We start from the raw sequence: 25,316 nt of genomic DNA, 5'->3' as shown, positions 1-25,316 counted from the left end.
TGTGCATGACTAATTGTTGCTAATTCTTCAAAATACACGTAGACGGCTTTTGCTCCATCCAGAAGAGTATTACTTTATCAGCTGGTCTAGCATTCCACCTCCTACAGTGTTTGAATTTCCATGCTTGAGAGACTATTTTACTCCTCAAAAGTATACTGAATCATCACATATTAAATTCTTTCTCTCGTAGATGCATATTAGACAGAAAACAATTGTTTTATTCACTGCTGCAGGTTTATATAAATGTTTTATTTTGCCATTCAAAATGTATGCCAGACCAATTGGCTTTACCAATACTTGTTGTTGCTTGATATTAAGTCTGTTGCCATGTTTTAGATGTTTTTGACTCTATGCTCTTTTTTGGTTGGTGATTTAAGTTTTTGTCTTTTTTTGGTCTCTATAGGTACACAGAGATCTCGAGGCATTGCACATACTTTGCTGAATGTCCCTTATGGAAGCGAGGGTGGAGAAAAGCTAGACATTTACCTGCCCAGCAAATCGATTGATGGTATGTGGAGGATACTGTTTTAATTGGGTTTATTAATAAAGGCGCTACCTGACATTTACATCAGTTACCATTTTCCTTGTGTGCGAAGTATTCATTTCACATACCACTCCAACTGTTTTGTAAATGAAACATTATATATAGAATATACATTGAGTAATCACTTAGAACAGTGTGCCTAGGTATCACTTGTGAAGCATGTTTTAATGTGCTTACCCCTTACATGATCAGTTGTTCAAATGCTTCTTCTAACACAGCTCTCTCTCTCTCTCTCTATATATATATATATATATATATATTCAAGAAAGAAGTGACTCAAACAGATAGATTCACCAAAGAACAAAAATATATGTTCGAGGCATATGAGCTGCAGATTGTACACTTAGCATAGATCGCCATCTGGTGTTGGGCCCGGATGTTTGCAGTTTGTTTTTGTTCTTTGGGCAGTCTTTGGAAGTCACGAGTTCGGTGACTCCTCCTTCGGTCCGTACTGCGCATGGGCTTCGGCTCCATCCTCAGATTCTTTTTTTCCGCCATCGGGCTCGGATGTGATACTTCGTGCTCCGGCTTCGAACTTCTACGGTTCCAGCCTCGACGGAAAATCCTCGTTCTTCGAGTTTCTTCATCATATCTTCATCTCTCGAAGCGGCACTTTTCTCCATCCCGTACATCGGCACCGGCCTTCGGGCCCTCCTCGACTCCGGTCCCGGCCGATGGAAAGGACTCCGTTCAAAAAGTGCCCAAAATGTGGGTCTAAATTTCCCCACACCGACCTCCATCAGGTGTGTAACCTTTGCCTCTCTCCAGAACACGAGGCCAGAGACTGCCCCGCCTGTAAGTCTTTTCGATCAAAAAAGACCATCCGGGATCGAAGAGCTCGACGCACCATGGCGCACTCATCGACCGCAGCTCCACCGGACATCTTCGGAGACGACGCCGAAGCTTCGGGGCAACTACACACCGAGCAGGAGGACGACGTCGTCAGCGCTTCCGAGGCCGACCACTCCGACGTGGAGGACATCACACCAGCGCAGCGGGTCGTGAGTACTGTACCCCCTCCCACCCCCGCGCCCAAAACCAAAGAGACTCAGGTTACACCCTCGCCTGCAGGCCTGGGTAAAACCAAGCACACAGCTTCCATCACCCCACCTTCGGGCCCGGTGTCGAAGCCTCAAAAGTCTCACGGCAGCTCGGGCTCGAGCCAGCCGACGCCTGGTGCCGAAAAACACCATCCGGCACCGAAGAAAGTGATACCCAGCTCGACTCCGAAGCCACCGGTGCCGAAGCCTGGTCTCTCGGTGCCGACCAAACACAAACACAAATCTGTCGGCACCGACGCTCCGGCGCCGAAAACTCCTTCGACGCCGAAAAAACCGGAGGCTCCCAAAAAGCATGGCGCACAGAAACCATCGAAGCCCTCGGCTCCGAAACCATCGGCGCCAGCGGACGATTCGGCGCCACTGGACCTCTTTACACCAGACCCTTTGCAAAAGACTCTATCTAAAGATCCAAAGACTGGGCTACTAACTTTAATTGTCAAAAAAAGACGTCTTGACACACCGGCTCCTCCTCCACCACCCAAGCGGAAGGACTCTGCTACTTCTCCTCTCAGAGTACCCTCCCCATTACCTCCTCCTCTGCCTCCTCCACCTCCTCCACCCCCTCCCCCCCCCAGGTCTCCGCCACCCTTACCTCATCGCTCCCCGACCCCGTCCCCAGATCCGGATTACGGGGATCCAGATTATGACCCGGCGGACGCCCCAATGGACCCCACTCCACCGGGGACCCCTGACCCATGGGACGACTACCACAACCCTGACATACCAGATATGCCTCAGGACGACCTATACCCATCCAGGCCGTCTCCCCCTGAGGACTCCTTAGGGTTTCACCACTTAGTGCAGAGAGCAGCACACTACCATGGGGTGGAAATGCATAGTGGACCAGTGGAAGACGACTTCCTACTGGACACATTTGACATTCAAGACAAGTCCACGTCTATCTTGCCCATGCTTAAAGGTGTCACCAAGCATGCTGCAGAGGTGTTCAAAGACCCTGTCAGGGCCAGGGTATTGAACCTTCGAATAGAAAAGAAGTACAAAGCGGCACCCACAGACCCTGCATACATTAAGGGCCCTGCTCCCCTAGATTCCCTAGTTGTGTCCACAGCTAGAAAGCGGGCTAACTCCCAGTCCTCAGGAGAAGCCCCACCGCCAGATAAGGAATCCAAACTTCTAGACGCATCTGGCAAGCGCACCGCCTCCCAAGCTGCCAACATGTGGCGCATTGCAAATACACAAGCGCTACTTGCGCGCTATGACAGAGCACACTACGACGAGCTTGAGGCTCTTATGCAGCATCTCCCCGAAAAACATAAACGCAAGGCTCATGACCTCATACAGGAGGGCAAACTAATTACAAACACCTCCATTAAGTGTGCCCTCGATGCAGCCGACACCGCTTCTAGAGCCATAAATACCAGCGTCCTGCTTCGTCGCCATGCCTGGCTCAGGATCTCAGGGTTCAAGCCTGAAGTCCAGGTGTCCATACTAAACCACCCCTTTGACCAACAAACTCTCTTTGGGCCAAAGGTGGACGAAGCATTAGAAAAGATGAAAAAGGACACAGACACAGCAAAGTCTATGGGGGCACTCCAATCACAGGCCCCTAAACGCTCCTTTCGACGCTCATCCTTTCGTAGCGCAGGCAGAGGCGACTCCACCGATAACGCCTCTACCTCCTACAAGTCCCCTCCTCAAAATACCTTTTCAAAGGGCTACCAAAGGGGTGGTTACAGAGGCAACAACAATAAGGGCAGGGGCAAAACTAACACCACCCGTTCTGCCACCCCGCCCGCACAATGACTTCCCTACACTCCCCCCAGACCATCCCACTCCGGTCGGGGGCAGACTACAAAACTTTATCCACGCATGGGAATCCATAACATCGGACAAATGGGTGAACCAAATTATTCGGTCAGGGTACTGTCTCGAGCTAACATCTACCCCACCCAATATCCCACCAAGGCACCGTACAATGTCTCAAGAACATTCCACACTGCTCAAACAGGAGGTGCTCTCCCTCCTCCAAAAACACGCTATAGAGCAGGTCCCCGTCAATCAGCAAAATCTAGGGTTCTACTCCCTGTATTTCCTTATACCAAAGAAAGACGGGACCCTGAGGCCCATTCTGGACCTCCGGCCTCTAAATGCCTACATACATTCAGACCATTTCCACATGGTCACCCTACAACAAGTCCTCCCGCTCCTCTGTCAGGGAGACTTTCTCACTACCTTGGATCTGAAGGACGCATACTTTCACATTCCAATACACCCTTCTCACAGGAAGTACCTCAGGTTCGTGGTGGACGGTCAGCACTACCAATTCACGGTTCTCCCCTTCGGGGTCACCACCGCACCACGGGTGTTTACCAAATGCCTAGCAGTTGTAGCAGCACACCTCAGGCGTCAACATATTCACGTCTTCCCTTACCTAGACGACTGGCTCATAAAAGCCACGTCCTACAACCAATGTGTGCAGCACACCAACAGCACCATTCAACTACTCCACCGGCTAGGCTTTACGGTGAACTACCAAAAGTCCCACCTCCTACCATCTCACACAAAGCAATATCTCGGGGCAACTATAGACACCTCCAAAGGTATTGCCTATCCAAACTCAGCCAGGATCGCAAGCATACAAGCCTTGCGCAAAACATTCCTTCCTCAACACTCTCTTCTAGCAAGAGTGTTTATGAAGCTCATAGGAATGATGGCATCTTGCATTTTCATAGTGCCCCATGCAAGACTCCACATGCGTCCACTAAAAGAGTGCCTAGCACAACAGTGGAACCAGGCCCAGGGTCAGCTGACGGATCTGGTGTTGGTGGACGGCCGCACCCATCACTCTCTGCAGTGGTGGAACACCACAAACCTTTCCAAAGGGCGACCGTTCCTGGACCCGGTTCCTCAGGTGATTCTAACAGCGGACGCATCGCTCTCCGGCTGGGGAGCGCACCTCTTACACCTCACAATGCAAGGTCTATGGACGCCACAGCAAAAATCGCTCCACATCAACCATCTGGAGCTCTTGGCGATCTTTCTAGCCCTAAAATCTTTTCAAAAACAGATTTCGGGCAAAGCAGTCCTCATTCGCACAGACAACATGACTGCAATGTATTATATCCAAAAACAGGGGGGGACACACACTCCCCAGCTCTCCCGCTTAGCCCAGAGCATATGGAGATGGGCAATTCCCCAAAACATCTTTCTCCTGACACAGCACGTTCCAGGCGTACAAAACACCATGGCAGATCTGCTCAGCAGACAAACGCAACAACTACACGAATGGGAACTGCATCCACAAGTTCTTCACCCATTCTTCCAACAGTGGGGGCATCCTCAGATAGACCTCTTCGCCACCCACGAAAACAAAAAATGCCCAAACTTCGCCGCCAGATACCCACACCCATTGTCCAAGGGCAATGCGATATGGATGAACTGGTCAGGCAGATTTGCATACGCCTTTCCACCTCTCCCACTAATTCCATCATGAGTGAAGATTACATTTGGAATGTGGAATCAATGCAGTCCAGAGAGCTCTTGAGATATGCAGTAATCAGGTTGTGTTGTCAGTAATGTTCAGTCCATCTGGATGCAGTGATTTTAAACGGTACATCCAGAAGTTTTCCCTGGAGTCCAGTAGTTCTTCCTTTGAAACATCTTCCACGGGGAAAATCTTCAAATCTGATAGTGAATGATCCACAAGGTTAAAATGATTGGCTACAGGCTGGTCAATTTTCTTATTAATTATTGCAGATTTGTGGTTCCTGAATCGTGTACGGAGGTCATTCACTGTTTGGCCTACATATTGCTTTTTACAGCTTTAAATATATATATGAAGGTAAAGTCGTCTAAGTTGCTGCCTCTGTAGAAAAGACGAAGAACGGACCCAAGGATCAGTGCCAATCAAAATTAGTTTATTGGAATTAAATCGAGCCTGTCCGACATGACGCGTTTCAGCCCCCACTCGGGCCTTGATCACATGACTATATTATTTTTTTTCCCAACAGTCCTGTGTTTCAATTGCTGAACAGGTACAGACCACAAAGTGCGCCAAAAGTATAACGTGCTTAATTTATTGTCTCCACGGTCAGCATGACGCGTTTAGGCTGTGAACACACAGCCTTGATCACATGACCCCCCGGTAAAACACATGATATTTATACAGTGCGTGATTGGATGTTGTCGGTTACAATTACGTTGCATTTGAAAATAGAGCTAAACAAAATACTTCAATTCCAGAAATACCTGTTAAAATCCATAAATATATAAATAACTTAATATATATATATCATTCTCATAGTTAAATATGTAAACAACATTTTTTAGTAAAAGTACATAATGCATGAAACAATTACTTTGATGAATAAGCTGTTATTTAAAGCCTACATCACGGGTATAATTATTGCCATAGTGACACGATAACAACCTATTATATGAATTTCACTCAATTTAAACAATGCCAAACACGTTGCAACCTACCATCATAAAGTGCAAGTGCTATAATTTCTTACTGTGCAAACATAGTGCAAATGTAATATTCATCACATAAATGATATCGTCATATTACATCCAATATCCCAATAATAATGAAAAATAGTGCTTTAAAAAAATCTATATAATTGACAAAATCAAATATATATTCGATGCTAAAGAATAACAGTTCCTAACTCAAAGTACATGATCTATTCATTGGATTTGAGATGATAAAACATAATCCACTTAAAACTTTCATGATCACATACTTAATCAACAAATTAAATAAAACTAGTATCCCCTAGATCTGAAGTTCCTATCTTCAATGGATTTAGCAATTCATATAGGCCTAAATGCAGTTACCCTTGAGTGATATACCTATATATCAATACATAAAAATAATTAAAATTCTATAACGTATAATGTAAAAAGACCCTATAAAAAATTGTGTAAATCCTCTCCTGTATTAAGTCCCTTCGGGATTCTGGTATCTAAGAGAAGGATGTATTTAGGTTCCAATTGTCTTAATTGTTTCTCTCTATTGCCGCCTCTTATGTTCTTTTTTACAGAGTCAATGACGTAGTAACACAAGTCATTCAAGTTGTGAACTAATTTGAAATGACGTGCTACCGGATAAGTATCGTCAGAATTGACTATTGCTCTTAGATGTTGCAGGATGCGATTGAACACCTGGAATTTAGTACTTCCCACATACTTCATTTTACAAGTACATTCCAACACGTATACTGCATAGTCAGTGCGGCAAGTAAAAAGATTTTGAATTTTGATAGGGTTTTTCTCAAATACGCTCATATATTCTGTATTGTTAATGCCGAACTTGCAAGCCCTGCATGAAATACATTTTGTGAAAACCAGATTTGTTAGATAGCCAATTAGTAGAATTGATCACCTCAGGATTAGATCTAACTAGCGCATCTCTCATTGAGGGAGCTCTTCTAAAGGTGATAAGAGGTTTTACAGGAAGAAGAGGGGCTAAAGTTATATCGGTTTTTAATAGAGGCCAGTGTTTAACTATAATTCCCCTAATTTTCTTTTCTTCTACATTGTATGTGGTTATAAGTCTAATTCCTCCTTGGCTATTATGTGGATCCTCACCTTTGTTTTTTAAACTTTTAGTTTTGGATGTAGCAGTAGTGTTTAAGTATTCCTCTCTAGTATGACTATTTGCCTTGCTTTTGGCCTGTATTAACTCTTTTAGGCAATAGCCACGAGCAAGGAATCTTTTTAGGGCCTCTTCTTGGCATTTTTCTAAATCTGTATCAGAGCTACAGATTCTGCGCATACGTAAAAATTCTCCGTAAGGTATACTCTTAATAAGGTGACCAGGGTGGGCACTACTTGCGTGTAGGATTGAGTTCCCTGCCGTTAACTTCCTATGTAGCCTAGTCTGAATTTTATTCTCACTAATATACACTTCTACGTCTAAAAATTGGACAGAAGACTTGCTGATATCAGCAGTAAATTGTAGGTTCAGATTATTATAGTTGATCACATTAGTAAAAGCTTTCGCTGCTTCCGGGGTACCTTTCCAAATCATGCAAATGTCATCAGTAAATCGCCAAAATCTGATTATATTGGAATGAAATATTGTTTTATGGGTGCCCCTGAGGACATGTTCCTCCCACCACCCAACATGTAAACAGGCATACGTTGGGGAGAAACATGCCCCCATGGCAACTCCTCTCTGCTGCTGATAAATCTCTCTATTAAACAAAAAATAATTGTTCTCTAGACAGATCTGTATCATACGTAATAACATTCCATTATGCTGACTATAATTCCTATCTCGTTTGTCTAAAAAATATTTAACAGCATTCAGTCCATTAGCATGATGAATACTCGTATATAGGGTACAAATGTCCATAACCACTAAAACATAATCTTCTTCCCATTTAACTTCTTTCAACTTAGGTTAAAAATGCCCTGTATCTTTTATGAAGGAAGGTAAACTTTCAACTGATTCATGTAAAAAATGGTCCACATATTTAGACATTGGTTCCAGGAGACTATTTTGGGCCGAAATAATCGGTCGTCCTGGTACCGGCAAAACTTGTTTGTGTATTTTATGGATGAAATACAGAGTAGGTGTAACTGGGAATTCATTTTTAAGATAACCAAATACCTGTTTACTCAATAGGCCCTCTCTCTTCCATTGATTAAGTTCTTTAAAAACAGTTTCTTTGAGGCTTTTGATGTCTATATAAGAGCCTTTTCTGTAACATGTAATGTCATCCAAATGTCTCTTCGCTTCTTCCATATAAAGTGTGCGTGGCCAAATAACAATATTGCCTCCTTTATCGGCCTTATTAATAATTAAATTAGAATTGCTTCTTAATTTTTTCATTAATTTCGCATATTGTGCTTCCATATATTTATATCTCTTCTGTTTGCGAGGTGATATAGTTTGTAATGTTTTCAATTCTTCAACCACTATATCATTGAAAGTGTCAATAGCGTCTTTAGGCATGAGAGGTATGAACGTAGAAGGAGGTTTAAAGTGGCTGTTGCATGGCAGGTTACTTAATATACCCATAGATGCCAAATTATCCTGTGTGGAACACATATTACTTTCTCCATCTGTAGATAAAGCATGTATAGTTTTAAGGATACCAGTATCTGCTACTTGAAATTTGCTCGTGGGTTGTTACGTCATAGAAATACTTGTTGCTTGTTCTTGTACTTTATTTAGTTTGAAATATTTTTGTAATTTAAGTTTGCGTATAAATTTGAAGACATCAATTCGAGTTTGAACATAGTTGAAACTATTACGTGGGCAAAAAGACAGACCCAAAGATAAGAGCTGAGATTCCGCTTTAGTGAGCTCCGTATCTGATAAATTTACCACAGTATTGTCAGGGATTGTGGTTGTAGACTTTGTGGCTACCATTTCTTCCCCCTGCCTCTCTTGGCGAAGCCTCGCCCTCTTGCTCTTCCTCCTTTGTTTACGCCGCTCGTTTTTACTACTGCATCTTTTTGCTGTGTCCGCGGCCGTAGGGTTTGACGCCGGTCCTCTATTAAAAAACCCAATTCTTCTGAAGGTGAATATTTTGTCAGTGCTTGAGCTGGTGCTGTGTTTACTGATTCTCCATCCTCCGAATCAATACTACTAGTCGCTGGACTAGACTCCACATCTGACACCTCATTGTCAGTAATATTGTGAACAGGTGCTGTACGGGTTTTTTCAACTAGTGCCTGTCTTTTTGCTGTATCGTATTTGCGGGCAAACGTGAAAATTCTGCCTGTTTCATAATCACGTTTGACACGCGCAAATTTGAATTGTTTGCGAGTTCTTATTGTCTCTTCATATTTTGCCAATCGGATAGAAATTTCATCTCTACTTTTCTTCACAAACTCTTGATTTTCATGTTGGTCTAATTCTTGATTCAGTTGCTCTAATTCTTTTAATATTCCCTTGCAGTCTATTTCGGCATACTTAATCAGGATACACACCATGTTCATCGATGCTTCTAAGTTATTAGTTGCCCATTCTTTCAACATTAGGGGGTTGGGGTTCTCAAATGATGGTGCTATGAGAACCCTTAACCCCCGTGGTACACGTCCCACTTCCTTGTATTGCTCCAATGAGCGTTTCTCCCACCACTTGGTAATTTCAATGCGAAGCAGCTTTTCCAATTACCTTATTAATGTTTTGACGTCATTCTGGGAATTAGTTTCTGTGTTGTTTGCTCAAATATTGTCATTCATACTCGGCAAGTTTAGGAACAGAGCATCTGCTAATGCCTCACGGCTCCGGAGTGTCTCCGCTGATGTTGACATATTTAGTGGAGTATAAATTAATTTAGCAGTCACGCAAACGCTAATATTGTTATAGCATGTTGTCGCATAGAAAGTTATTTAAAGGCACAATCCTCTCACCCGCTTATTTCAAAAGTTCATCAAGCAATGTCTGCTTACCACCAGAAACCCTAGAAATTCCCCTGTTATAGCTAGTTCAGCGCACCGTGCGCGCACGGTGCACGCATGCGTACGTGCTCCATGTGCGCATGTGTACGTGCTCCACCTGCGCATGCGTACGTCGTGCGTGCTCCGTATGCGCGTTCTCTGTACGCGCATGCGCGCGTGCTCCGTGCGCGCGTGCTCCGTACGCGCATGCGTGCGTGCTCCGTGCGCGCACGGCAAGTCATGTGATTTAGAAACAACACTTTTCATTGGTTTATAGTAGTTTCACGTCATGTGATTAAGAAACAACACTTTTCATTGGTTTATAGTAGTTTCAGTTCCAGAAACTTCCAACACCACACCCACTCCCCTCATTATTTCTTCTGATTCCCTGGGAGAAGGAGCTGAGCAGCTTTTCCAGTACTCCAGTACTTGAGAATGGCAGAGCAGCAGTCATCTTCTGGGAGTGAGCAGGAGACCCTTGTGAGACAGAGGAAACAGAAAGATTATTTTATCTGGCAATTTTTTAGATTTCCAGATTCCAAAAGTCACCTGCACTATTTGTGGTGTTGTCTTATCAAGAGGAGATCCTAAAAAGAAATACTCTTTTAGTATCTTCACTATGATCAGACACGTTAAAGGAGTACATCCTGTGTCCTAGAGACAACCCTCCAGCAGCTCAGCCGAGCACATCCGCAGCAGCTCAGCCGAGCACATCGTCGGCAGCACAGCCGAGCACTTCATCTGCGGTGGCAGCTTCACCTGCTTCTGTTCCTCTGGATATACACCCTCTTTTCAAGAGGGTGCATATACGGTGCAATGTGTGCAATGCTCTTCTCTCTTATGGGGACACCAGCATTCCCCTAATAGAGAGCAAGATACAGCAGCACATATGCGGCACCCTATAATTTTTTTCATTTTTTTGTTCCTCTGTTCCTCAATTAACACAACGGCTCTTTTTAGAGCCACCTAACATCTAAACACTTACATTTTTTTTTTAATTCTATTTTTTTAATGATTTTTTTTCCGCCTTGCGCGCACCGTGGGCGCACCTCGCGACGGTGCTCACACGGTGCGCGCACCCCGCGATTTTTTAACAAAAAATAAAATGATTTTTCACCCTTCAGGGTCCTTCAGGGACCCCCTGACCAAAGCTAGGGGGTCAGGAACTCTGTACCCTGCCCCCTTTTCACGTTCTCCACCTTTCTTTTTTACTGCCACACACAAAATGGCGGCCGACACTTCCTGATTTCGACCGATTCGAATGTTGACTGACATGTAACCACCGTGCGCGCATATAGATATTTATGTACTTTTAACTGCAATTTTCTCAGGAACTACTGAACAGATTGACACCATATATTCAAAAGGCACATCCCTGACCTGAGGACTACCTCTTTGCCAAATTTCAAGTAATTCTGTTCAGCCGTTCGGGCTGTACCTTCGACTAAAGGTCCTATGGGAAAATGCATGGGGAAAACGTGTTTTGGGACCCCCCTTTTTTCTCAGCCCCCGCTTAACGAATCACCCCGAGACTTCCAGGGTAGGAGCTGAGCGGAGCGCCCCATTAGTTTTGAAAATTTCGCAAGGATCCGTCAACCGGCGCCAAAGTTATTCAAAATAGAATTTTCTGATTTCCTATGGAAACACGGTCCTAACTATAACTATCTACTGGCGACCGCCAGTAGATTATATATATATATATATATATATATATAATCTACTGGCGGTCGCCAGTAGATAGTTATAGTTACAACCTAGTTTCCATAGGAAATCTCAAAATTCTATTTTGAATAACTTTGGCGCCGGTTGACGAATCCTCGCGAAATTTTCAAAACTAATGGGGCGCTCCGTTCAGCTCCTACCCTGAAAGTCTCGGGGTGATTCGTCAAGCAGGGGCTGAGAAAAAAGGGGGGTCCCAAAACGCGTTTTCCCCATGCATTTTTCCATAGGACCTTTAGACACAGCTACAGCCCGAACGGCTGAACAGAATTACTTGAAATTTGGCAGAGAAGTAGCCATAAGGTCAAGGAAGTGCCTTTTGCAGGTCTGGTGTAAATCTGTTCAGTATTTCCTGAGAAAATAGCATTTAAAAGCATATATATATGTGGGCGGAGCATAACCACACATCTCATCCTGAGATCTGATTGGCTGTCAGCACTTCATCCAAGAAGTGTTGGCAGCCATCTTGGGACCAATATACATGATAGCACCTCATTAAAAAGCATTGCAGTTAATAGAAGGTTTTAAGACTTTAGTTACATTATAAATCATTTGTTGATGGTACCATACTCATTTTAGGAATTGTGGTATGTTCTAAGGTGATTTCACCATGTGAAAAAGCCTTCTGCTGGGATATCATGATTGAGAGAAAAATATTTTCTCATGATTTTACCACAGAGGTTTGGAAGGTGATCTATAAGCTAAACTGAGAGCTTATTTTCTGTAAATTCACATTATCTTTCTCAGTAATGTGAGAATGAAGTCTGACATTCTCAGTAAAACATGTACATCCAACAAGGGCAGAGACTGTCAGTTGATTCCTTTGTGTTCTACTGCAGCTTCCCAGAGTGTTCCAAAGAACTACTAGAGCGCTAACAGTCCTACTTATGATAAACGTATGGCACACCTGAAGCCATCTTGCTTGGATTAAAGTGGTAACTCTTAAAACATTTAATTTAAAAAGGAACAAAATGAGGGGGTTCATTTTTCCATAAAAAGTATGATTAGTGCAGCAGAAAGAAAAATTAGGGCACATTTTGAGTGACTTCTCAAATCCTCTTCTATTTCATTAAAACATTCTGACATGCAGACTGAAACATGCACTTTCAATACCAGCAGCAGTTTTCCCTGGTGAGCAGTAGCTTTACTACAGTGATCTAATGAGCAAAAAGAGTGCTAACATTCTGAATTTATGGCAAATGTGTGACACATCTGAATGCCTTCTTGATGGAATCAAAGTAAAAAACTGAAAGCATTTCCTACTGAGGAGACTGCAGTAAATGAGGAAATTAGGAAACTTCATAACAAATAAGTCTCCCAAGATGGCCACCAGAGACAAAAGAGCCCAAATGTAGCCCAAATATCACCCAGATGTAGCCCAAGTATAGCCCAATGACAGAATGTCCCAGAATGTTCTTAAAAACAACTAAAGCGCTTACTGTCTTCATTATGACAAAAGTATGGCACACCTGAAGCCATCTTGATTGGAATAAACTGGTAACACTTAAAACATTTAATGTAAAAAGAAACACAATGAGGGGGTTCATTTTGCCATCGAAATTATGATTAATGCTGAAGAAAGAAAATGAGGGCACATTTTGAGTGACTTCTCAAATCCTCTTCTATTTCATTAAAAAATTCTGACATGCAGACTGAAACATGCACTTTTAATACCAGGAGCAGACTTCCATGGTGAACAGTAGTTTTACTACAGTGATCTAATGAGCAACTAGAGTGCTAACATTCAGAATTTATGGCAAATGTGTGACATATCTGAATACCTTCATGATGGAATCAAAGTAAAAAACTGAAAGCATTTCCTACTGAGGAGACTGCAGTACATGAGGAAATTAGGAAACTTCATAACAAATAAATCTCCCAAGATGGCCACCGGAGACAAAAGAGCCCAAATGTAGCCCAAAATCACCCAGATGTAGCCCAAATATAGCCCAATGACAGAAGTGTGCAAAACACTTATTATTTTGTGTTTTTGCAGTGTTATATAGTGCAGACTTGTCAGGTATTGGAGTGCTTTACATGAGCATTGGTTACATCTCACAAGAACAAATTCATTTTGGTTGTAGACATGGGGAGACTAAGTGATTTGACCAGAATCACAGAATGCAACATTTAATCAAGTGGTCAACTGGATAAAAAAACATAAAGATAACAAATAATTTAAAGGTGCTTTGTCGCTATTTGAAAACTCAGAAAATATGTCCTTATTTTAGTCTTTTAGAGCACTAACCATAATTTTGATGCCAATAAGACCCTCTCATATATGTAATTTCTAAAGGAAATGCTCTAGGTATTACAGTTTTGATTACATCAAGATGATGTCAGGCGTTCCACACTTTTGTAATAAATATAGAATGTTAGCAATCTAGTTGTTCATTAGGATACTGTTGAGAGGCAGAGGCCAGGGGCACGGACTCTGAAAATTGAAGGCAGGTAGGAGGGTGCAAAGGCAACAATTTAACCACACTGAGCAGGCAGGAAGGGCCGTGGAAGCACAACAGACTATGGAGGGCAGTGGAAAGGGGGGCAGGGGCAACAAACCAACAATAAAGGACTTGCAAGAGAGGCTGTGGCAATGTAATAGACCATTGTGGGCAGAAGGAAGAGGCAATGGTAGTACAACCATACATGCCAACAGACCCGATTCAGCCAGGAAACGTCCAATGTTTTTAAGCTCAAATGGGCTTTATTAGATCTGTCTCCTGTCTACAATCTCCTCTTTTTCAATGTAACTCAAAGGGGAAAATCAATACCCCAGTTTTTTTCAAAATCTCCCTCTTACCAAGTTCAAAATGTTCGCAAGTATGGTACATTGGATCATGGAAGGAAATGGGATAGGGACATGGACTTGGATAACAGAGGACAGGAGGGACATGGAGAGGTGCACCAAACTGACCCTGCAGGGCAGGCATCAGGGTTTGCAGCAGCACAGGGCATGCAGGACGGGAGTGCAGCACAACAATCCATAGAAAGCAAGAGGGAGGGGACAGGACCATGCACATGGACAACAGAGAACAGAGGGGCAAGAGGCAATGGTAACTAGCTGACCATAATGGACAGACAGGAGAGAAAGCTGCAGCATAACAGACCATAAAGGGCAGGAGGGACGGATCAGGGGCATTACAATGGAACAGACAAGCCAGGAGGGGGGGAGTAGGGGTCTGCACGTGTAAACAGAGGGCTGGGGGCAAGGGGGCAGGGCAGGACCAGCAAGATAGCCATGGAGGTCAGGCATGATGGGCACTAGAAGCAAGACACACCATGAAGAGCAACAGTGAGGCTTTGATGGCATACACACAGACCATGGAGGGAAGGTGGGAGGGGGTGGGAGGGGGTCAGGGGCAGCTAACTGACCACACAGGGAAGGTGGGAGGGGCCATGGCAGCACAGAAGACCATGCATGGCAAGTGGGAGGGTTAGTGGCAGCACAATGGCTATGATGGGCAAGAAGGAGGGTGCAGGGGCATGCACAAAGGACGATGGAGGATAGAAGGGAGGGTCAGGACCTGTGCACAGACAAGAAAGTTCAGGGGAGGGGGCCTCACAACAGACCACACGGGGCAGGCAGGAGGAGCAGTTGCAGCACAACAGACCAGGGAGGGCAGAAGGGTGTGGCAGTACAATGGACCATGTAGGACAAGAGGAAGAGGATAGGGGCATGGCATGTGGACAGACAGGGTGGAGGTGGCAGGGACAGGTTACAGTCATCTGACAATGCTAGGCAGGTGGGAGGGGAGTGGCAGCTCAACAGAAAACTCACAGTAGCTAGGAGTGGCAGGTCCATGGGACATGGTGGGCAAAAAGGATGGAGCAGGGGCATGCACAAAGACATCGGAGGGGAGGGGGAAGGAGAATAGGGGCAGCAATCTAAGCACAGAGTTTAAGCAGGAGGTCAATGATGGGGCATAGAATTGGGCAATGGAGGGCAGGAGGAGTGGACTGGTACATCATACTAAATTGAGGGCAGTGGCAGCACATCAGACCATGCATGGCAGGAGGGAGGAGGCTAGTCCATGGATTCACACAACAGAGGATAGGGAGGAGGGGGATGGGGCAGCAAGCTAACTGTTCAGAGAAGGCGGGTATTAGGAACTTTATTGTTTTTAAAACATTGTGTCTGTGCGAACTACTTAAAATATGAACAAGTATGCAGCATAATCTCACTTTTATTCAGGAAGAAGAGGACGTTTGTGACTGTGACTCCGGGCTCACTTGGCAGAAACACCCCCTGACCCTCCACCCCCTATCGCAAAATGTAATGCCCGTGAAAAGGGTAGGTGAACACAGTGTTATATAGAACATAGTCCTGAGAGCACGATTGAAAATGAAAACTAGATATAGTGTATGGTATAAACTAGGCACCAAACAGTGTGATATAAGATGAACCGGGCGTGAAATATAATATGCAATACATTGTGCGCAATGACAGATTCATTGGAGAGCGTGAGATAGCACAGGCACTAGAGCGTGCTATGCGATATGCGCCTTGGAGTGTAATATGCACAGGGCAGTGTTGTGTAACCTAACTAGTCTCTAGAGTTGTAATATAAAATATGTGCTGGGGAGTGTAACGTTGCATATGCACTGTGACAAAGATATGGATCCCAGATTGTAATATGTATGGCATAGCACTGTGCGTTATAACATAGGCATCGAGGAAGGCACGTTAGATGGGGCAATATAACCCGTGCGAAGACAAGTGTGGCATGACATATTCACGGGGTGGTGTTACAGTGCACATGGGCTAGAGAGTGTCATAGCATATGCACTAGCTAGTGGAATACAACACAGAGGTGTGTGGCACTCGGCAGGCAATGGTGGGTGTAACACAGCATTGGGCTCTGTCAGGAGCGCGCTGTGACTCTCAAGTGATGTTCGTCCCCTTTCCAGAGAGTAAAATAAAAAGTATTACACATCCGGCAGTGGATGTGTGTTTTATTAACCGTGAGGGGGGTTTCTTGCATAGTTTTGGTCGAATTTTTGTCGAATCCCCTTTGAATGGCTTGGTGTGCATGTGTATTAAATGTGCCCATCAATAGCTACCCATGTTTGTATAAATAAACGACAAGGGTGTCTACCGGGATTAGGCACGGTAGGGCATCAGACATGTCAGAGCTTCACTAGTGGTGTAAATACATTCCACGTGGATTCATTGCATGCATAGTTACCTTTTAATGAATATCACGCAAATCGTCATGGTGATAGGTACGTACGGTTTGTCCAGCATGTCCTAGGTGTGTCTATAAACATATATATTTTAAAAATAATAAAAAACAGTGGCCGGCCCTGGGGATTGGGGTCAAAAAAATATAATTAGGAGACAGGCCCCGGGGGATGGGGTCATCAGGCCCAATAAATTAGAATAAGAAGGGGAACCACACAGCCCCCCTTCTTAAAAAATTAAATAAATAAAAGACTGGCATCGTGCCGGAGGCCATGCCCCCTTCGTGCAGCACTCTGCAAATGCGCCCCCAACAGGCATCTCCAGTATGCGCCAGGGAGCTGCGCTGCAGACAGGTGTTCTGAGGCCAAGCCCCTTTTTACACCTCTCTGCAACGCAGCTCTGTGGCGCTTACTGGAGGTACCTAGTGGTCTAGTTTGACCCTAGGGACCCTTAGGATTCAAGGGGACTTAATCTCTCAACTTAGAACAGCCACAGGGCGCGTTTACACAGTGGTGAAGGGAGGGGACGGGGCCTGAGGTGACGTGTGCAAACACGAACTATGGCACGTTTTAAATTGGGGATATAATTTCCCTTCAATACTGAGGGCCCCTGGGGGCTAACTAGCCCACCAAGTGCTTCCAGTAAGCGCCACTGAGCTGCATTGCAGAGAGGTGGTCCAGGCCGTGCCACTTTTTACACCTCTCTGCAACTCAGCTCTGTGGCACTTACTGTAGGTACCTAGTGGGCTAGTTGGACCCTAGGGACCCTCAGGATTCAAATGAACTTAATCTCCCAACTAAAAACGGACACAGGGCGTGTTTACACAGTGGTGAAGGGAGGGGACGGGGCCTGAGTTAACGTGTGCAAAAACGCCCTGTGGTGTTTTAAGAGGTAGTTTTAATCCCCATGCCCTATTATATACTAGGGGTTTTGTACAAGTGAAAAGTCCAGCTAACTATAACACCCCTGAAACCTATGGTTTTTTCAGTGAATTTCTGAGGTTTTTTAAATGCTAATTCCTAACTATAACGTGCCTGAAACCTATGGTTTTTTCTGTGAATTTCAAAGGTTTTTTAAATGCTAATTTCTAACTATGCCTACAGAGATAGGACATGTGAAGAAAGAAGAAAAAATGCACAGAAAGAAACAAAAGAAGTGCAGAAAGAAGCAACAGAAGTCCTCAAATACGAAGATAAGTGCAGGAAGAAGGATAACGCGCAGAAAGAACAAAAAGAAGAGCAGAAAGAAGCCTTGTTGCAAAATCATCCTGTACCCTCAACTTTTTCAGACGGATACTGGTGGTAACTGAGTCTGACTAACCAGTCCTAGAGCCAGTGCTATGTTAAAAGACACTTAGAATACAGTGAAAACACCTACATACACTAGGGAACATTATGCGTTGGGGTCCCCCTGTGATTAGCATGACCTCCTCTGTAAGCCCCTAGTATATAATAGGGCATGGGGATTAAAACTACCTCTTAAAACAGGCCACAGGGCGTTTTTGCACACGTTAACTCAGGCCCCGTCCCCTGCCTTCACCACTGTGTAAACACGCCCTGTGTCCGTTTTTAGTTGGGAGATTAAGTTCATTTGAATCCTGAGGGTCCCTAGGGTCCAACTAGCCCACTAGGTACCTCCAGTAAGTGCCACAGAGCTGAGTTGCAGAGAGGTGTAAAAAGTGGCACGGCCTGGACCACCTCTCTGCAATGCAGCTCAGTGGCGCTTACTGGAAGCACTTGGTGGGCTAGTTAGCCCCCAGGGGCCCTCAGTATTGAAGGGAAATTATATCCCCAATTTAAAACGTGCCATAGTTCGTGTTTGCACACGTCACCTCAGGCCCCGTCCCCTCCCTTCACCACTGTGTAAACGCGCCCTGTGGCTGTTCTAAGTTGAGAGATTAAGTCCTCTTGAATCCTAAGGGTCCCTAGGGTCAAACTAGACCACTAGGTACCTCCAGTAAGCGCCACAGAGCTGCGTTGCAGAGAGGTGTAAAAAGGGGCTTGGCCTCAGAACACCTGTCTGCAGCGCAGCTCCCTGGCGCATACTGGAGATGCCTGTTGGGGGCGCATTTGCAGAGTGCTGCACGAAGGGGGCATGGCCTCCGGCGCGATGCCAGTCTTTTATTTATTTAATTTTTTAAGAAGGGGGGCTGTGTGGTTCCCCTTCTTATTCTAATTTATTGGGCCTGATGACCCCATCCCCCGGGGCCTGTCTCCTAATTATATTTTTTTGACCCCAATCCCCAGGGCCGGCCACTGTTTTTTATTATTTTTAAAATATATATGTTTATAGACACACCTAGGACATGCTGGACAAACCGTACGTACCTATCACCATGACGATTTGCGTGATATTCATTAAAAGGTAACTATGCATGCAATGAATCCACGTGGAATGTATTTACACCACTAGTGAAGCTCTGACATGTCTGATGCCCTACCGTGCCTAATCCCGGTAGACACCCTTGTCGTTTATTTATACAAACATGGGTAGCTATTGATGGGCACATTTAATACACATGCACACCAAGCCATTCAAAGGGGATTCGACAAAAATTCGACCAAAACTATGCAAGAAACCCCCCTCACGGTTAATAAAACACACATCCACTGCCGGATGTGTAATACTTTTTATTTTACTCTCTGGAAAGGGGACGAACATCACTTGAGAGTCACAGCGCGCTCCTGACAGAGCCCAATGCTGTGTTACACCCACCATTGCCTGCCGAGTGCCACACACCTCTGTGTTGTATTCCACTAGCTAGTGCATATGCTATGACACTCTCTAGCCCATGTGCACTGTAACACCACCCCGTGAATATGTCATGCCACACTTGTCTTCGCACGGGTTATATTGCCCCATCTAACGTGCCTTCCTCGATGCCTATGTTATAACGCACAGTGCTATGCCATACATATTACAATCTGGGATCCATATCTTTGTCACAGTGCATATGCAACGTTACACTCCCCAGCACATATTTTATATTACAACTTTAGAGACTAGTTAGGTTACACAACACTGCCCTGTGCATATTACACTCCAAGGCGCATATCGCATAGCACGCTCTAGTGCCTGTGCTATCTCACGCTCTCCAATGAATCTGTCATTGCGCACAATGTATTGCATATTATATTTCACGCCCGGTTCATCTTATATCACACTGTTTGGTGCCTAGTTTATACCATACACTATATCTAGTTTTCATTTTCAATCGTGCTCTCAGGACTATGTTCTATATAACACTGTGTTCACCTACCCTTTTCACGGGCATTACATTTTGCGATAGGGGGTGGAGGGTCAGGGGGTGTTTCTGCCAAGTGAGCCCGGAGTCACAGTCACAAACGTCCTCTTCTTCCTGAATAAAAGTGAGATTATGCTGCATACTTGTTCATATTTTAAGTAGTTCGCACAGACACAATGTTTTAAAAACAATAAAGTTCCTAATACCCGCCTTCTCTGAACAGTTAGCTTGCTGCCCCATCCCCCTCCTCCCTATCCTCTGTTGTGTGAATCCATGGACTAGCCTCCTCCCTCCTGCCATGCATGGTCTGATGTGCTGCCACTGCCCTCAATTTAGTATGATGTACCAGTCCACTCCTCCTGCCCTCCATTGCCCAATTCTATGCCCCATCATTGACCTCCTGCTTAAACTCTGTGCTTAGATTGCTGCCCCTATTCTCCTTCCCCCTCCCCTCCGATGTCTTTGTGCATGCCCCTGCTCCATCCTTTTTGCCCACCATGTCCCATGGACCTGCCACTCCTAGCTACTGTGAGTTTTCTGTTGAGCTGCCACTCCCCTCCCACCTGCCTAGCATTGTCAGATGACTGTAACCTGTCCCTGCCACCTCCACCCTGTCTGTCCACATGCCATGCCCCTATCCTCTTCCTCTTGTCCTACATGGTCCATTGTACTGCCACACCCTTCTGCCCTCCCTGGTCTGTTGTGCTGCAACTGCTCCTCCTGCCTGCCCCGTGTGGTCTGTTGTGAGGCCCCCTCCCCTGAACTTTCTTGTCTGTGCACAGGTCCTGACCCTCCCTTCTATCCTCCATCGTCCTTTGTGCATGCCCCTGCACCCTCCTTCTTGCCCATCATAGCCATTGTGCTGCCACTAACCCTCCCACTTGCCATGCATGGTCTTCTGTGCTGCCATGGCCCCTCCCACCTTCCCTGTGTGGTCAGTTAGCTGCCCCTGACCCCCTCCCACCCCCTCCCACCTTCCCTCCATGGTCTGTGTGTATGCCATCAAAGCCTCACTGTTGCTCTTCATGGTGTGTCTTGCTTCTAGTGCCCATCATGCCTGACCTCCATGGCTATCTTGCTGGTCCTGCCCTGCCCCCTTGCCCCCAGCCCTCTGTTTACACGTGCAGACCCCTACTCCCCCCCTCCTGGCTTGTCTGTTCCATTGTAATGCCCCTGATCCGTCCCTCCTGCCCTTTATGGTCTGTTATGCTGCAGCTTTCTCTCCTGTCTGTCCATTATGGTCAGCTACTTACCATTGCCTCTTGCCCCTCTGTTCTCTGTTGTCCATGTGCATGGTCCTGTCCCCTCCCTCTTGCTTTCTATGGATTGTTGTGCTGCACTCCCGTCCTGCATGCCCTGTGCTGCTGCAAACCCTGATGCCTGCCCTGCAGGGTCAGTTTGGTGCACCTCTCCATGTCCCTCCTGTCCTCTGTTATCCAAGTCCATGTCCCTATCCCATTTCCTTCCATGATCCAATGTACCATACTTGCGAACATTTTGAACTTGGTAAGAGGGAGATTTTGAAAAAAACTGGGGTATTGATTTTCCCCTTTGAGTTACATTGAAAAAGAGGAGATTGTAGACAGGAGACAGATCTAATAAAGCCCATTTGAGCTTAAAAACATTGGACGTTTCCTGGCTGAATCGGGTCTGTTGGCATGTATGGTTGTACTACCATTGCCTCTTCCTTCTGCCCACAATGGTCTATTACATTGCCACAGCCTCTCTTGCAAGTCCTTTATTGTTGGTTTGTTGCCCCTGCCCCCCTTTCCACTGCCCTCCATAGTCTGTTGTGCTTCCACGGCCCTTCCTGCCTGCTCAGTGTGGTTAAATTGTTGCCTTTGCACCCTCCTACCTGCCTTCAATTTTCAGAGTCTGTGCCCCTGGCCTCTGCCTCTCAACAGTATCCTAATGAACAACTAGATTGCTAACATTCTATATTTATTACAAAAGTGTGGAACACCTGACATCATCTTGATGTAATCAAAATTGTAATACCTAGAGCATTTCCTTTAGAAATTACATATATGAGAGGGTCTTATTGGCATCAAAATTATGGTTAGTGCTCTAAAAGACTAAAATAAGGACATATTTTCTGAGTTTTCAAATAGCGACAAAGCACCTTTAAATTATTTGTTATCTTTATGTTTTTTTATCCAGTTGACCACTTGATTAAATGTTGCATTCTGTGATTCTGGTCAAATCACTTAGTCTCCCCATGTCTACAACCAAAATGAATTTGTTCTTGTGAGATGTAACCAATGCTCATGTAAAGCACTCCAATACCTGACAAGTCTGCACTATATAACACTGCAAAAACACAAAATAATAAGTGTTTTGCACACTTCTGTCATTGGGCTATATTTGGGCTACATCTGGGTGATTTTGGGCTACATTTGGGCTCTTTTGTCTCCGGTGGCCATCTTGGGAGATTTATTTGTTATGAAGTTTCCTAATTTCCTCATGTACTGCAGTCTCCTCAGTAGGAAATGCTTTCAGTTTTTTACTTTGATTCCATCATGAAGGTATTCAGATATGTCACACATTTGCCATAAATTCTGAATGTTAGCACTCTAGTTGCTCATTAGATCACTGTAGTAAAACTACTGTTCACCATGGAAGTCTGCTCCTGGTATTAAAAGTGCATGTTTCAGTCTGCATGTCAGAATTTTTTAATGAAATAGAAGAGGATTTGAGAAGTCACTCAAAATGTGCCCTCATTTTCTTTCTTCAGCATTAATCATAATTTCGATGGCAAAATGAACCCCCTCATTGTGTTTCTTTTTACATTAAATGTTTTAAGTGTTACCAGTTTATTCCAATCAAGATGGCTTCAGGTGTGCCATACTTTTGTCATAATGAAGACAGTAAGCGCTCTAGTTGTTTTTAAGAACATTCTGGGACATTCTGTCATTGGGCTATACTTGGGCTACATCTGGGTGATATTTGGGCTACATTTGGGCTCTTTTGTCTCTGGTGGCCATCTTGGGAGACTTATTTGTTATGAAGTTTCCTAATTTCCTCATTTACTGCAGTCTCCTCAGTAGGAAATACTTTCAGTTTTTTACTTTGATTCTATCAAGAAGGCATTCAGATGTGTCACACATTTGCCATTAATTCAGAATGTTAGCACTCTTTTTGCTCATTAGATCACTGTAGTAAAGCTACTGCTCACCAGGGAAAACTGCTGCTGGTATTGAAAGTGCATGTTTCAGTCTGCATTTCAGAATGTTTTAATGAAATAGAAGAGGATTTGAGAAGTCACTCAAAATGTGCCCTAATTTTTCTTTCTGCTGCACTAATCATACTTTTTATGGAAAAATGAACCCCCTCATTTTGTTCCTTTTTAAATTAAATGTTTTAAGAGTTACCACTTTAATCCAAGCAAGATGGCTTCAGGTGTGCCATACGTTTATCATAAGTAGGACTGTTAGCGCTCTAGTAGTTCTTTGGAACACTCTGGGAAGCTGCAGTAGAACACAAAGGAATCAACTGACAGTCTCTGCCCTTGTTGGATGTACATGTTTTACTGAGAATGTCAGACTTCATTCTCACATTACTGAGAAAGATAATGTGAATTTACAGAAAATAAGCTCTCAGTTTAGCTTATAGATCACCTTCCAAACCTCTGTGGTAAAATCAGGGGAAAATATTTTTCTCTCAATCATGATATCCCAGCAGAAGGCTTTTTCACATGGTGAAATCACCTTAGAACATACCACAATTCCTAAAATGAGTATGGTACCATCAACAAATGATTTATAATGTAACTAAAGTCTTAAAACCTTCTATTAACTGCAATGCTTTTTAATGAGGTGCTATCATGTATATTGGTCCCAAGATGGCTGCCAACACTTCTTGGATGAAGTGCTGACAGCCAGTCAGATCTCAGGATGAGATGTGTGGTTATGCTCCGCCCACATATATATGCTTTTAAATGCTATTTTCTCAGGAAATACTGAACAGATTTACACCAGACCTGCAAAAGGCACTTCCTTGACCTTATGGCTACTTCTCTGCCAAATTTCAAGTAATTCTGTTCAGCCGTTCGGGCTGTAGCTGTGTCTAAAGGTCCTATGGAAAAATGCATGGGGAAAACGCGTTTTGGGACCCCCCTTTTTTCTCGGCCCCTGCTTGACGAATCACCCCGAGACTTTCAGGGTAGGAGCTGAACGGAGCGCCCCATTAGTTTTGAAAATTTCGCGAGGATTCGTCAACCGGCGCCAAAGTTATTCAAAATAGAATTTTGAGATTTCCTATGGAAACTAGGTTGTAACTATAACTATCTACTGGCGACCGCCAGTAGATAATATATATATATATATATCGGTCTTAGGAAATCCATTATAACCAAGTAATTTGGGGTGTTGTGATGGATTTCCTGAGACCGCTCTCTGAGTCCTCACAGTTAGCACCAGAAAAACACATTTTAAGACTTGTAAGAGGGCAATGAAGAAATTAGAGGCAAACCTCGAGGGACTTGCAGATGGGGTAGTCAGAAAAAGCTACTCTGCTGTTTGTTCTTCTGTTATAAGCGCCCTTAGACCAAGTCTTTTAGGCAGCACGAACGCCGTCGATAGTGCACAATATAATTTGCTTTGGGAGGTCGTTCTGAGATATTCGTTGAGATCTTAAGCACTACGATATGGTACTTGCTTTCTTCAACTGCCCAGCAAAAGGAAATGTGCAGTCCTGATTACAGGTTGTTTGATTATCACCAATTGGGCTTTTTACCAAACATGTCCGTTCTTTTTCCTTTAATTGCAGAGACTAAGGGGCATATTATCAAGAAACGGGGATAAATTATCGCCGCTTTAGCGGCAGAAAACTGCCGCTAAAACGGCGATAATGGGCTTGATAATATGCCCTTGAGAATTCCCATAGAAGCCCATGTTCTGGTGTCAACATGGGCTTCTATTGGAATTCTCTGTGGCATATTATCAAGCCCATTATCGCTGCTTTAGCGGCAGTTTTCTGCCGCTAAAGCGGCGATAATTTTAACGCCGTGCTTGATAATATGCCCCTTAGGTTGCTCCTTTTCCCTAACCTAGCAGGGTAACCCAAATCTATTTTTATGTAACTAAAGTGACTAAGCATTTCTACATCTTGGGGGCGTGGCTTGGCAGCCGATAATGGCGGACGTGTGAACACATAGCTCTGCACCGACGGTCCATTTATTAGGGGAAAAACGCTGTCTCCTGTTCT

At 44.4% G+C, this 25,316-nt stretch overlaps 1 protein-coding gene across 3 annotated transcripts in view; it reads left to right on the top strand.

The window, feature by feature from the left end:
• AFMID (arylformamidase) overlaps positions 1–25,316 on the top strand; it is a 359,393-nt gene that overhangs the window by 203,939 nt on the left and 130,138 nt on the right. For all 3 annotated transcript variants that reach the window (XM_085617482.1, XM_085617483.1, XM_085617481.1), the window contains one exon: positions 404–508. In XM_085617482.1, coding sequence (XP_085473608.1) covers positions 404–508 — 105 coding nt within the window. The remainder of the gene's footprint in view (positions 1–403; positions 509–25,316) is intronic.

The sequence above is a fragment of the Triturus cristatus genome, chromosome 7 (assembly GCF_964204655.1).
Source record: "Triturus cristatus chromosome 7, aTriCri1.1, whole genome shotgun sequence".
NCBI classification, from domain to species: Eukaryota; Metazoa; Chordata; class Amphibia; order Caudata; family Salamandridae; genus Triturus; species Triturus cristatus.
This window is presented reverse-complemented; position numbering and strand designations above follow the sequence as displayed.